General features: G+C 36.3%; 1 protein-coding gene across 10 annotated transcripts in view; it reads left to right on the forward strand.

Annotated features, from left to right (window-relative positions):
• The window catches only part of NBEA (neurobeachin), a 667,980-nt gene that overhangs the window by 613,532 nt on the left and 39,875 nt on the right, over positions 1 to 14,573 (forward strand). For all 10 annotated transcript variants that reach the window (XM_044249587.1, XM_044249579.1, XM_044249580.1 and 7 more), the window contains one exon: positions 13,774 to 13,941. In XM_044249587.1, the coding sequence (XP_044105522.1) occupies positions 13,774 to 13,941 (168 nt within the window). The remainder of the gene's footprint in view (positions 1 to 13,773; positions 13,942 to 14,573) is intronic.

Raw genomic sequence — 14,573 nt, forward strand, 5'->3', positions numbered from 1 at the left:
TTTTAATCTCAGTGTTGTTATGGTATATGGAAATGAACCACTTTGCCAAACAACCTCCCTAGTATACTATTATTCTTAGTAAATTGAGGAATTAAGAAAGTCAGTGACTCAAAATAAATCTGTTCGCTCACTCCCAATTTTTTCCAACTGTCCTGTAAATATATTTTATTTTGTTTTTACACCCAATTTATTTGAATCAGAATCCAAATAAAGTCCACATTTACAATGGAGTTCACATATTCCTTAGTCCATTTTTTTGGTAAGACTTACAGAATTCACATATGTCACACAGATATAATTCACCATACAGTTCACCCATATAAAGTAATAAATAAATAAATAAATAAATAAAAGGGGTTTCATTTATTCACAGAATTATACAACCATTACCACAATGCCCTTTACTAGCTTCATTACTCTGGGTAGATTGTGGAGCATCTCTGGTCCTCATATTTCTCATCTATAAAATATGAATAGATACCTTATAGATTTTTTTAATTGTATTTATTTATTTGATAGACAGAGATCACAAGTAGGCAGAGAGGCAGGCAGAGAGAGAGGAGGAAGCAAGCTCCCCCAGGCAAGAACTCGATGTGGGGCTTGATCCCAGGACCCTGGGATCATGACCTGAGCCAAAGGCAGAGGCTTTAACCCACTGAGCTACCCAGGTGCCCCACCTTATAAATTTTTTTAAATCATTACCATAAAATTCATTTTCCTTTGATGTACAATTTAATAACTTTTAGTTAATTTACAGAGTTGTGTGACCATCACCAGAGTCTAATTTTAGAAAATTTCTGTCATTCCAGAAAGATCATATGCCTATTTGAAGTCACTCCCCATGCCTACCTCCAGCCCAGGCAACCACTAGTCAACTTTCTATCTCCATAGGCTTGCCTTTTCTGGACATTTTATAGAACTAGAACTGTATGATATGTGTTCTTCTGTGTTTGACTTCTTTTACTTAGCATAGTTTCTGAGATTAGTCCATGTTGTAGCACATATCCGTAGTTGGCTCTTTTTTGTAATGGTAGCCATGGATGGATAGGCCATTATTTTGTTGACCATTCATCAGTTGTTGAACACGTGGGTTTTCACTTTTTGGCCATTACAAATAATGCTGCTATGAACAGTCACATACCAATCTCAATATGGACATAGGTTTTCATTGTTTTGGGGTATATACCTACAGTAGAATTATTGAGCCATGGTAAATTTATGTTTAACTTTTTAAAAAATTACCTATTTTGCAAAGTGATTGTACCATCTTACATTCCTACTAAGGGTGACTCTTTCACCTCCCCTGTATCTTCACCAACACTTGTTATTGCCTGTTTTTTTTTTTATTATAACCATTCTAGCGGATATGAAGTAAAATCTCATTATAGTTTAATTTCCTTTTTTCTAGTGACTAGTGATATTGAGTGTCTCTTCATGTGCTTTTTAGATGCTAGAACATTTTTACATATATATTAATAAAACATTAAGTAGTGATTCATTATAGATACAACCTTTGTGTTCCTCATTAGTGAAAGAAGTTCATGTGCCCCCAGAATTAATAATTTTATTAATAGTATGCCTAATTGAAAAAGAAAAGGCAGTTGTGCTTCTAAAAGCAAATCCCCAAGACAGCATCAAATACAGAACTTTGTGAATATAGGGAAAGATAATTATTATGGATAAGAAGCCATCAGGTAATTAGTATTCATATAATCTAAATAAAAAAGACCATATACACTTGACTAAATTTGCAGAAAAATCAGAAGGCTTCATCTACCTAGATCCATGAATACTTTCCAGTAATAACTTATATCTGTAGTTGCCCAGAGTACCTCTATTGCATGTAAATAAAATACAAGAAATAATTTGCTCCTGATACTAACCTTACCAGTTACTATCACGTGACTGATAATTACCTGACTTCTGTTTATATACCTCCTGTATCTTGTCTTTCTATCAGCGCAAGTGCTGCTGAGCAAACTTTAAGACAAAATGCAGTGCTTCTTTAAAATAAATCTCACGGGGTGCCTGGGTGGCTCAGTGGGTTAAAGCCCCTGCCTTTGGCTCAGGTCATGATCCCAGAGTCCTGGGATCGAGCCCCACATCAGACTCTCTGCTCGGCAGGGAGCCTGCTTCCTCCTCTCTGCCTGCCTCTCTGCCTACTTGTGATCTCTGTCTGTCAAATAAATAAAATCTTTATAAAAAAATAAATAAATCTCACTATTTACTGTCACTGCAAATACGGATTTATCAAGTCAACTGTGTTGTCAAGCCAAGTACATATAGTGTACTAGGAACTTAAAGATTGCATATGATATGATGAATTAACTGTCCTCAAAGATCTGCTCTTACATATTCAAAAGAAGTAAATTTTATAACTGACTGAAATATGAGACATAAATACTTGTGCTTTTCCAGAAAATGTCATAAAACATTTTCAGAAATGCATCATACTTATTTGTAGTTCTTTTTTTAATTGAGGTGTAATTGACATATAACATATTCTTATTTATATATTACATGTATAATTATATACATATTACATGTTACATTTTTATTATAATAACAATTTCCAACTTGCTTTTGTGAAGAAATGAAAGAAGCAAGGCATGGGGGTTTTCTCTATCTTAAACCAAATTCCTGTTATCTCATCAGCATTCATGAGTCAGTGAAGACTTGAACTAAATCTCTACTCCATAGAATGAAAGGCTTTACACAAAATTCTGCCTTCTGGAAAAAAAATCAAAGTGCCGCCATCTTGCTTCTCTGCAGCAACGGGGTGCACGGCCAGGTTAAATCGACCATATGTAGGCAGTGCCTGTAGCACAGACTGGGTGGCTTGAGAGGTGTTTATTCTTCCTGTTATCTTTGCCTGGGTTTTCCTTGAAGGGTCCCTGCAGAATGGGAAGGGAAGGCTGCCTTGGTATAAACAAGGCTCTGCACCTATAGCTGCCATTCTTGGTTGCGTCAGAATTCCGGCGAAGGGGCAATGGGAGGTGCTGCCCCTGAGAACAGGGCTAGGGAGCCACGCTGTCAGAGGCCATCTTCTGAAGAGTAGCTGCGTGTCTCCGCAGCTGCCGTCCTCCCTCAGTGTCCCCTGCGCTGCTTTCCATAGCCCACGTTGTCCTTCACAGGACCTTTTGCTCCAACTTCTGGTCAGTTTTCGGGTCATTCTGATGGGAAATGATCACGCTGATGTCATGCAGAATTCATGTCAAGACCCCTGTGTCAACACTAGGAAACTTAATCAATCATGTGCCTCTCTCTCTGTTTTTTTCTACTGAAGGAATCATTATTTGATGATCATTTCTCTAATATACAAAGCCTGAGTAACAGATATAGGTGCAGAAGGGTTTAAATTTTCCACAAATTCCATGAATGCAAATTGTTTTCAAATTGTTTTATAACATTGAAAGTTTCTAACTTTGTCCCAGCTGGGTAGCTCATATAGGATTTAGTTCTTAGGAAATGGGTTTAGAGAAAATGTACTGTAGTATATGTATAATTTGGGCTGGGATTATCTTCAGTTACTTGAAGGGGTTCTTTGTAATGAGCCTAAAGTATAAAATGAAAATGTCATATATCCCAAAGAAATGACATTCACAGTGGTAAAAAACATTCATCTCTTTGTATGGATTAGTATTCTATATCCGTGAGCATTCCCTCCTTCTTCTTTCAAGCTGTCATTAAGAAATTCAAGCAAAGAAGACAAAAGTAATACTATAAAAAGGGATGATATCACTGATGATAAATCAGTTTTATTATCTTGTGGCAGCAACCGAAAAGGTATTTGATGTATTTTGTGGAAATTTGCATATGTATACAACTTAATTTCCTTCTCTTATTTTTAAAAATGAGACAGTACTTTGGTTTTTAAGGATGTATTTTTTTTTTTGCTTAATTGGTTTTCTGCTTATGGGAAATAGTATATATAATTAATTACAGTTGTTTATACTTTGTAAATACAGGGACAAGGACTGTGTTTTACTGAAGAACTGTGAAATCCAAAATTTGATCTCATTAGAAAAACAGGAAAAGTGTTATGGACACGTTGGGTAGACATTTCAGTAAATTCTAAGTGCACTGAGTTCATACACCAAAAATTGGTTTAATTTACCCACACCCGGCTAGGCTGATTACAGCCGACTCACTCATGAAACATTAATAAAGCACTGTGTTCGGTTCTAACGTGATTATAATCTGACCTCTCCACAAAGGACAGAAAGAGAAAGTATCTCTGATAACATTACCCTAATGCTGGGTTCATCAATCATAATCTGCCCTTTTTTAAAATTTGTTTTAGAAAAAGGCCTTTCACGGATGTGCTCTGATAATCTCATCCGGCCCTCAGCCCAGCAGATCCCTGGTGCTCCTGGACCAAATGTAGAACAGTCTCCATCTGCAGAGCAGAGCACAGGGCACTGAGGCAGAGAAAGCAGAACCGAATGTGGTTTTGCTTTTGCTATATCACATCCTTTATATGATTTTCATATTTGAAAGAAAAAGTCTCTTTTCGATAGGTAACAATTTGCATTTGGGGTATATCTTTATACTAAAAAGCACACCCTGCCCTGAAAAGAATTTTCAGGAAATGAGAATTTGTGGAAGTGTTCTGCGGCAAACTCAAATTCCTGAAACAGAGCTCTTGTGCTTACGTGCTCTGCTCTGCCACGGGCCAGCTGCGACCCCTTGGATGCACTATATTAAGACCACCCTTAATATAGTGGAGCTTCAGGGTCCTCCTTATCTCTAAAACCGGGGATTTATTTATTCCACAAACCTTTGAACCAGCTCTGAGGAAGGCATTATGGAAGACACAAAGAAGACTTGAACATGGATTCCACTCGAAAGAAAACTCAAGTAGAGAAATTCCTTCTTTTATCCCAGTCATGAAGGGCCTGGTACACAGTTCACACTGCTCGGGGCTCTGAAAACCCAAGCATGAGCAACACAGTGAATGGCCCTCAGGAGCTCACACTCTAGTAGGAACATTGACAAGTACACATCAGTGCCAGCAAACACTGATAGGTGCTCTAATCCATTCATTCAATAGATGATTATTGAGTGTTTCACATGCTGTTTCATGTGTTTGGAGTAGATGGGTGAAACATACAAAGATCCCTGCCCTCATAGAGCTTACTTTTGATCAAACAGACAATAAAATAATAAATGAGTAAAATACATAGTATATTAGAAATTAATCAATACTATGGGAAAAAAGAAGTAGTGGAAGGTTAAGGGGGCCAGGAATACAAGAGTAGGTGGCCAGGATCCCCTCACTGTGGAAGTGAGATTTGCATTAAAGACTGGAAGGAGGTGAGAGAGTGGACCAAGTGACTGTCTTGGGGAGAGACGATTGCAGGCAGAAGGACCATCTGGAGCAAAGGTCCTGTGGCAGGGATGTGCTTCCCAAGCAAGGCAGGGAGCTGGGGTGGAGTGAGCAGGGGGCACCTAATAGAAGGCTGAACAGCAATGAGGCCAGATCACAGAAGGCCTCGAAGGCCATCATAAACTCTTTGCATTTTTACTCTGAGTGAAATAGTCATCGCAGTGTTGCAGCAGAAGCTTGCCGTGATCCTACTTCATTTTGAAAGGATCCTTCTGGCTACAGTGTAGTTATGAACTGTTGAGGCACAGGGTAGAATCAGGCATATCTGATAGCAGATTTTATGAGAGATGATGTTGGCTTGGACCAGGGTGGTAACAGTGAAGTTAGTAAGAAGTTAATCAATGAATATTACTCAGCCATCAAAAAAGAATGAAATCTTGCCATTTGCAACAACGTGGATGGAGCTAGAGGGTATAATGCTAATATAATGCTAAGCAACACAAGTCAGTCAGACAAATACCATGGGATTTCACTCCTATGTGGAATTTAAGAAACAGAACAGATGAATGTAGGGGAAGGGAAGAAAAAGTAAAATAAGATGAGAACAGAGTGGGAGACAAACCACAGAGACTCTTAACTATGGGGAAGTAACTGAGCGTTGCTGGAGGGGACTTGGGGGTGGGGGTGGGGTAACTGGGGGATGGGCATTAAGAAGGGCACATGATGTGATGAGCACTGGCTATTAGATGCAACTGACGAATCAGTAAGTTCTGTTCCTGAAATTAATAATTCAGTGGATGTTAACTAAACTGAATTTAAATTAAAAAAATTTTTTAAAGAAAAATAATTTTTAAAAAATAACAAAGTTCAAGCCAATAGCCTCGCTCAGCAGCTTCCTAGTTGTGACCATTTTCTCTCAGATTTCTCTAGTCTTATACAGGCAAGTCAATGGTAGGGGACAAGTGTGCAGAGTGGTGATGGATAAAGCAGTGGAGATGCATCATTATATTTAGTAATTTCTGCTAGAAATGGGATGGGGTTAGGTGTTTAGTGCCTATTGTCAGCTTAGAGTTTGAGCCCAGGAAAAGCCCAAGCTGCCATGTTTATCTCCCACTAGACTGATATTTTTGAGGACATGGAATCCTTATTCATCTGTATATTCTCCTAGGCTAGTTTCTGGGGTAGATAGTTAGTAATTTGGGGCTGGAGAGAGATTACAGTATTTTCACCTTGTTTATTTGCATTTCAGTGGGGCATGCTCCTAGAGATCTGAGCTTTTGTATTGGTTATCATAGTATCTCCTGCCTAAAATAACTTTCTAGCACATAATAAGATGCTTCATAATGAATGGATTAGGGTTGAATGAATGAATGAATGAATGGCTGTTGGCCTCCATTTGAAATCCTCTTCCCCCAGATATCTTTGTAGTTCCTTTCTTCATTGTGGTCCTTAATTGTCACAACCACAAAGAAGCCTTCTCTGACCACCTCTGCCAAATTAACAGCCCCCCCCCAATCCATCAATACATACTCCTTAACTCTCTTTCCTACCTTACTCTTTTTTCTTTAGCACTTAACCACCTTCTGACATTCTCTGTAGCTTACTAATTATCTGGGGTTGTGTTGATTTCCCCCCACTATAGTGTAAACGCTGCTGAACAGGGATCTTGGTTTCTTTTATTTACTGTCATAACCCTAAAATCTAGAATAGTGTCAGGGCATAACAGATGCTCACTCAATATTCGCTGAATGACTGAATGAGCTTCTTTACCACCCCTGACATTTCTTCCTTCTTGTTACCAACATATCTTTCCCATTGCTTAATTCATTAACCAATAATATTTATTAAATATTTATTATTTAATACTAGGTTAAGAGCTATGACAAATGGAAAAGAAGCATTAGATATGATCCCTATCTTCAAAAAGCTTATATTCTAATTGAGGATACAGTGTTGCCAGTTTGCAATAAGTGCTAATTGGTAATAACCCCATTTGTTTGTATAGCACTTTCCAGTTTATATGCAAATTGATTTTCACAAGTAAATGTGTATACGTTATCTTACTCCATCAAACAGGAGGGTATGGCTTTCAAGTATCATAGAAAGTCATAGAAGAATTCATAGAGTGTGAGCTGGAGAACTCAGGAGACAAACCTTGCAGCTGAGTAAGAAGGATGGGTAAGACCTGAAAAAGAAGCAGGAGGATAAGGGGATAAAGGAGCAACAGAGACTCAAAGGTTGTATGAGCTGCTCTGTGCTGGTAACTGTGAATTGTCTGTGCTCCTTGGAGCCAATGAGGTATATTCGGAAGTTCTAAGAACTAGTGGGGGAAGGTAGGAGCAAGGTTTGAAAAGGCCTTAGGGGTCAGTAAAGTTAACCCTAATGTGTTTTGCTAGGAGGAACCTTAGGATATTTGAAATAGAGGAGGACAATGTGAGTGTGATGGTTTCAGAAGTCTGTTCCCCCAGCAGGGTGCAAGATGAGTTGGATTAGAGAGAGAGGTTGAGATGTATTGGAGCCACCCATGTAGAGAACAATGAGAGCTAAGACCAGGGTAGGGCTAGTGGGACTGGAGAAGAATCCCCTGGGTTAAACATCCAGTAAGAAATCAAGTCCAGGGCGCCTGGGTGGCTCAGTGGGTTAAAGCCTCTTTTTTCAGCTCAGGTCATGATCTCAGGGTCCTGGGATTGAGTCCTGCATCAGGCTTTCTGCTCAGCAGGGAGCCTGCTTCCCTCTCTCTCTCAATGCCTGCCTCTCTGTCAAATAAACAAATAAAATCTTTAAAAAAAAAAAAAAAGAAGAAGAAGAAAGAAATCAAGTCCAGAATAATTTAAGTTCCCCTACAGAAAAAGTCGTGCTATGATTTCTGGTTATCCCCTTGACTACATGATGCAACTCTCTTTAGAGAATTTTTTCAATATCAAAAGCAAATTTTTGAGGCAATAAGAGAAAAGGCTTGAAAATATTCTTGCTCTAATCTAGAAGAGGAGATGGAAATTCATTATTCCTAAATAAAAAGAATTCAGGAGAAACAAATTTTTTTTCCTCAGAGTTTATACCCCTAGCCTAGTTTCCTTTTTCATAAGTTCGGAGATGCTTTATCCTAAACCTGTCTCCAGAATACCCATGAGACAACATGGAAATTAGAATTAGGTAACTATTACCCATCTAAGAGGTATCCTCTCTGGCTTAAATCTCACTCTTTATTTCCTTCCTCCCAGATCCCCAGGGTAGAATTATGGATTGGGAATTGGTTTATCTAGGCTTAAAACAATTGCTTCTGCTTTTAGATATGCAAGTAGAGGGAAAAGAAAGCTATTAAGACCATTATAACCCTAATAGCTTAGTAATCAAGTATTTCTTTATATTTTTCCATTGTAAGTATTTGCAATAAAATCTTGTTTCAGAGTCCAAAATGGGTTTGTACGAGAAAATATACTTCTGTAAAGAACAAATAAGCAGATAGCATGTATTTAGTAACAGACTGATACTGGTTAGAATATAGTTAAGCCTCAGTGTCAGCCTTTAGCTTGAGATAGGTCTTTATGCTTTTGTCACGGGCTATCTAAAATTCACTTCTCAGGTATGCATTTGATTTAGTACCAAGGCTGACTTTTCTTTTCTTTTCTCTGGAAAAGAGATTTTCCAGATTTTCTTTTCTCTCCCCATAGTGACTAGCAAGACAGGCAATCTACAAGACATTATCTGTTGAATCTGCTATCTTATTGTTTCTTTGTCATTTAATTTTTATAATCCCCCCAAAAAGCTGGGGCAAAATTATTTAAATAATTAATTGTTCAATGATTCCCTCTGCTGCCTGTCTAACATATAGACTGGGGTAGGATAAATAACTATAGACTTAGAGATTTTTTAAATTGAATTAAAGAGTGTTGTAAACAAGAATGAGCTAATAATTTTTTAAACTGAGATGAAATAAATACTGAGAAAAATATAGAGAATGTTGAAATTGGCACCAAAAGAAATAGAGACTTAAAAGCCTTAAAGAAATGTAAATGGTAAAATCTTCCCATCTCTAAATTATCGAAGGCCATATTATTTTACAGGTAAATTCTCCCAAACTTTTAAGAGATAATAAAGTCATTTCTTAGAAAGTAGTTGCAGGAAACATGACAAGCCATCCATGAGGCTAGTGTGATCTTGATTCCAAAAGTAGTTAAATATTATCTAACCCCCAAATTTTATATATATATATACACACATATATACATATATGTGTACAATTATACATAAATATACACATATATGTATATATATAATATTTGTGAGTGTGTACATATGTAATGTGTAAGTGTGTGGGTGTGTATATATATATAGCATGTATGAGATTTGTGTGTATATATGTGTATTACAAAAAGACTAATTGTTAAGATTAGGAAAAAGACAAAGATGCTTCATATCACCACTATTGTTTAATGTAGTCGTCAAAGTTAAGAACAATTCTGTAAGAGAAAATAAAGAAATTGTCATTACAACTAATAAGACTTGCCTGAAGCAAAATCACCTTAAAGAAATCAATGGCATTTTTTTACATCATTAGTAACCAAATATGAAATGTAATTTTAGAAGTGATATAATTACATCAAAACTTATGGACTGTCTGGAAATTAATTTAAGCAAGAATTCCCACATCGTTTATGGAGAAAATACTAATTTTTTAAAATATTTATTTATTTATTTTTCAGAGAGAGGGAACACAAGTTGGGGGAGTGGGAGAGGGAGAAGCAGGCTTCCTACCATACAGGGAGCGTGATGTGGGGCTCCATCCCAGGACCCTGGGATCATGACCTGAGCTGAAGGCAGACGCTTAATGACTGAGCCACCCAGGCATCCCAAGAAAATACTAATTTTTAACATAGAAAATAATCTGTATTAGTAGAGAGACATTCTAGGACCTTGGATGGGAAAACCCAACATCAATTTTCCCAAATTAATCCATAAGTTTATTGGACTTCTCAAAATAATTAAGATGTATCTATGTACACTTATTATAAAAGTTATAGGGAAGAATAAAGGTCCAGAAATAGCTGCAATGACTGAAAAAAAAAGAAATTCACCAAATGTAAAGATACATGAGAAATAAAGATAACTAAGATAAAAGAAGTAAAAAGAGTGGAAAGACCTAGAGACTCATACATATCCGAATGGATGGTTGGATGGGAAAAAGAGAGGAAGGAAGGAAAGAGGGACGGAAGAAAGGAGAGAAAGAAAGAAAAAGGTACCTTGCAACCCTTGTATTAGTTCTAATAATTTGGCTGCTGGTTGTATTGCTTTTTCTAGGTAGATTATCATATCTATAAACCCTAGCAGTTTTATATCTTTGTTTCAAATATACACACACTAAAGATGGCATCACATACCACTGAGGAAAGGTGTGTTTATTTAATAGACGGTACTGGAAAAACTGACTTCTACATAAACAAAAATAATACTGGATCCCTATTTAATACCACATATGAGTGAAAGTAGACTCTAGGTCTACTAAAGATCAAGATTTGGAGAGTAAAACCATAAAAGTAAAGCCAATACATCAAAATTATAGAAAGTTATCTTTGTAATTTCAAAACAAAATCCCAAGAGCATAAAAATAAGGAGAAAAAAATTTGATTAACTCAAAATTAAGAATTTCTATTTAACAAAGAACAACATGGATAAAGTTCATAGACATGTGACATTTGGAGGATGTATTTGCAATGTTTTACACCAACAAGGAACTATTACCTAAAATATATAAAGAACTTCTGCAAAGTAACAACACGAAGACAGGACCCTCCATAAAATGATGAGCAAAGGATGTGAACAAGAAGTCTACAGAAGAGGAAACCCAAATGGCTATATTAAAAAGATGTCAAACTCCTTATTAATTAGAGAACTATAAATTAAAACAATGGGATACTGTTTCATATATCTTACAGTGGCTAAATTAGAGATCTAGATAATACTAAGAGTTGATGGGGGTGTGGACATATAGAACCTTATATGCACTGCTGGAGGGAGTGGAGGCAGGGGCAGCCATCCTGAAGAGCATCTGAGCCCTACTGACTTCTGGGTCCTTAAGTCTGTACACATCCACTACAGTGACACAGCAGTCGTACTCCAGATGATGAGTCCCCAAGAAATTCTCACCAAGATCCAACATGAGATGCAAGAGAGGACATTCATCCCAGCGTTGTGTCTGAAGGAGTTAGAGACAGTCTAGCGCTCATTGCTGGGGGCAGCTCTGTGCACCATGGACTTCATATGAACACAGGGACCTGGGCTGATCTTCAAAAGCAATGCTACATGGAAACAGTAAGAAACTAAGTGAAATCTATAACCCTGTACCGTTGCTATGAATCAAAAAGACATGCATAATATGTATACATACATATAAAGAGTAATATTTTATAAAAACACAGGCAAACAAAAGGAGAAACATCAAACATATTACAGATATTGCTTCTGGTGGAGAAGGGAAGTGAAAGTAGGAGATGGAGATAAAAGAGAACAAATCGATTTTTAAAATTCAAATTAGTGAAAATTATTATTCCCTCTACCTTTCACAACTACATTTGGCCTTTTAGTCAATGATTATTTTACTGTAACAGAATAATATTAAGTTTCATCAATACTTTCCAAATATGTCTAGTGGTACCAATAAAATTTATTTGAAATGGTTGCTGCTTAACTGATTATGTGATGGTGTTGGTAAAATCATGCTTTGTTTCTATTTTTAAAGATTTATTTATGTATTTGGAAGAGAGCATGCCACAAGTGTGGAGAGGGGTGAAGGGAGAGAATCTTCAAGTCAGCTCCTTGGTGAACAGGTCGCCCTTGGCAGGGCTAGATCTCAAAACCCATGAGATCATGGCCTGAGCCAAAAACAGGAGTCGGTCACCCAACCGACTGAGCCACCCCGTTGCCCCTAAAATCTTCTTTAAGTAGCATATCTGATTTCACTATTTTGAATTCCCATGAATACATTTGGACAATAGCTACTCCATAATTTTTTTGTTTTTGTCCTTTCATTTATTGTACGGAGGACTGAAAACATTACTAAATAATTAAACTGACTTTTTTCTTTATCAACTAGTTACACTGCATGTATAGAATCATTTATACACATTGACCAAATCAACAGTATTGACATAACAGATATAGAATTTTAACCAACTTCATTCTTATATTTTAGTCTTCTTCCCTATATTCTAGTCTGAGCTGTTATATCAATACAACTAAGATAGAGAATATAGAATTATGTTTAGTTTTAGTACAGAAACTACCTTTAATAAAGTCTGTTATATTTCTGAATGAGAAACATCCACAGTAATTGGTATAAGTAAAATACCAAAATTTTTGAAAGAAGTCAATCAAGAAGTTGAGGGAAATAAAATTACTAGTAAAATATGATCATAGGAAAAGTTACAAAGTATCATTCAGACATTTTGTAGATTAAAAAATGAAATGAAATTATCAGAGGGCTGATTTAAGAAATCATTTATTAATTAAGTTATTCCAAATTGGTGTCAATGCCTTAGAAATCGGGGTCATGGAGCCATAGAATGACTTCATTCACATATTTAGTTACAGCTGTAATTTAGAAAATTGCTTAATACGCTACACTTAGTTGAAATTTAAGAAGCTATCTCTATAGCTTTTGTTCATGTTGCTGAAATCAGTGTGCTCTTAAAATCAATAAGAAATTGATGACAAGTGGATGCAGTAAGTGAGAGGCATAGAGAGCCATAAAGTGATTGACACTGCTCATGTCACAGGTATGAACAGAACTCCATGCCTACATGTCAGGATACCTCCAGGAAGCTTATGATATTTCTTATGCAATGAAAAGGACTTCTTTTTTTTCTGACTCTTTACAGAAGCTTCGTCTGGTCATTGCCTGTCAGTAATTTGCATTCATTTCCTACTAGCTAGCCAACATGTAAAATTGTCCAGTGATTCCTAGGCTGTGTAAAAGCAAGAGTTCATTTGTAGCCAAGAGAAGGCATCCCCTTTTAGTAGTGTTAGCATTACACTTGAAGACTTTGGGCAGGAAAATAAGTGTATATCAAAGTTTCTAATGAAATTATTTAAAAATGAGAAATGAAATTACTGTAAAATTAAAACAGGTACTTCAAGTTCGTTTTGTTGAAAACATGAATGTGTCTTTTTAAGAAATCTATTTAATGTTTAAAAATCGTGTCCTATACATAATGGAGCCACAAGAAAGTTAAGCATTTTGAAAGAAAATTTTCAGTCAGGTCTGTGTTGTATTATTTTACCATTTCTAGGAACCGGACATCTAATACGTGCAGATAAAATATATGTGTAACATATGTAATGCAAAGAGCATATGGTACTTCTTTATATAGAGTATTTCAAATTAAGGAAAAGGGAGATTTACTAAGTTTGTACAGTCTCTTACATCTTTCTTGACTCATTCATTGCAGGCCCTGGAAAGTGAATTTGTTTCTTGCCAACTCCATCAGTGGATTGACCTTATATTTGGCTACAAACAGCGAGGACCAGAAGCCGTCCGTGCTCTGAATGTTTTTCACTACTTAACCTATGAAGGCTCTGTGAACCTGGATAGCATCACTGACCCGGTGCTCAGGGAGGTAGGTGTTAAGTTCCATATTATTCCAAAAGTTTCTGTCATCTCTCAGACACAAATTTGGCTTTCCATCTCTTTCTCTGTAAACTTCCTTTAAACACAAACTTTTATAATACATAAATTTCAGAGTTTTGACAAATGTAGGAAAATGAATATTATATGTCAAAACCAAGTAATGAGACCACTGTGTTCTTCTCTTTTGAATTATAGACACATGTAATGCACTCCAGTATTCCTATTTTACTTGTTTTATTTCAGCATCTTCATTAAAATGCTTAATGCTCTGTGCATGTTATTAATGAAACCTAGTTAAATATTTGAAAAAGAATTTTTCACATTAAAATAAGCTGCTAGTGTGCATTTTCTTAATAAAAGCAAAATTACAGACTTCCAGACAGAATGCTCAAAAAAATGCACTGATAAAATACATGAGGGTATAGTATTTTATTCCAGAATGTTCTCCAAAATACATCAATAAAATAGATGAGCATAGAGTATTTTTATTCCTGTATGTTCTTACCCTGAAAGTTTATAGCTAACAGTTTGGAATTATGTGCTCTACTATGTGCATAAGTATTTTTAGTGAAAATATTCATATAAAATATTACTTAAATCACTTCCCCACTGCACAAAATG

This window comes from Neovison vison, chromosome 5, assembly GCF_020171115.1.
Source record: "Neovison vison isolate M4711 chromosome 5, ASM_NN_V1, whole genome shotgun sequence".
Classification (NCBI taxonomy): domain Eukaryota; kingdom Metazoa; phylum Chordata; class Mammalia; order Carnivora; family Mustelidae; genus Neogale; species Neogale vison.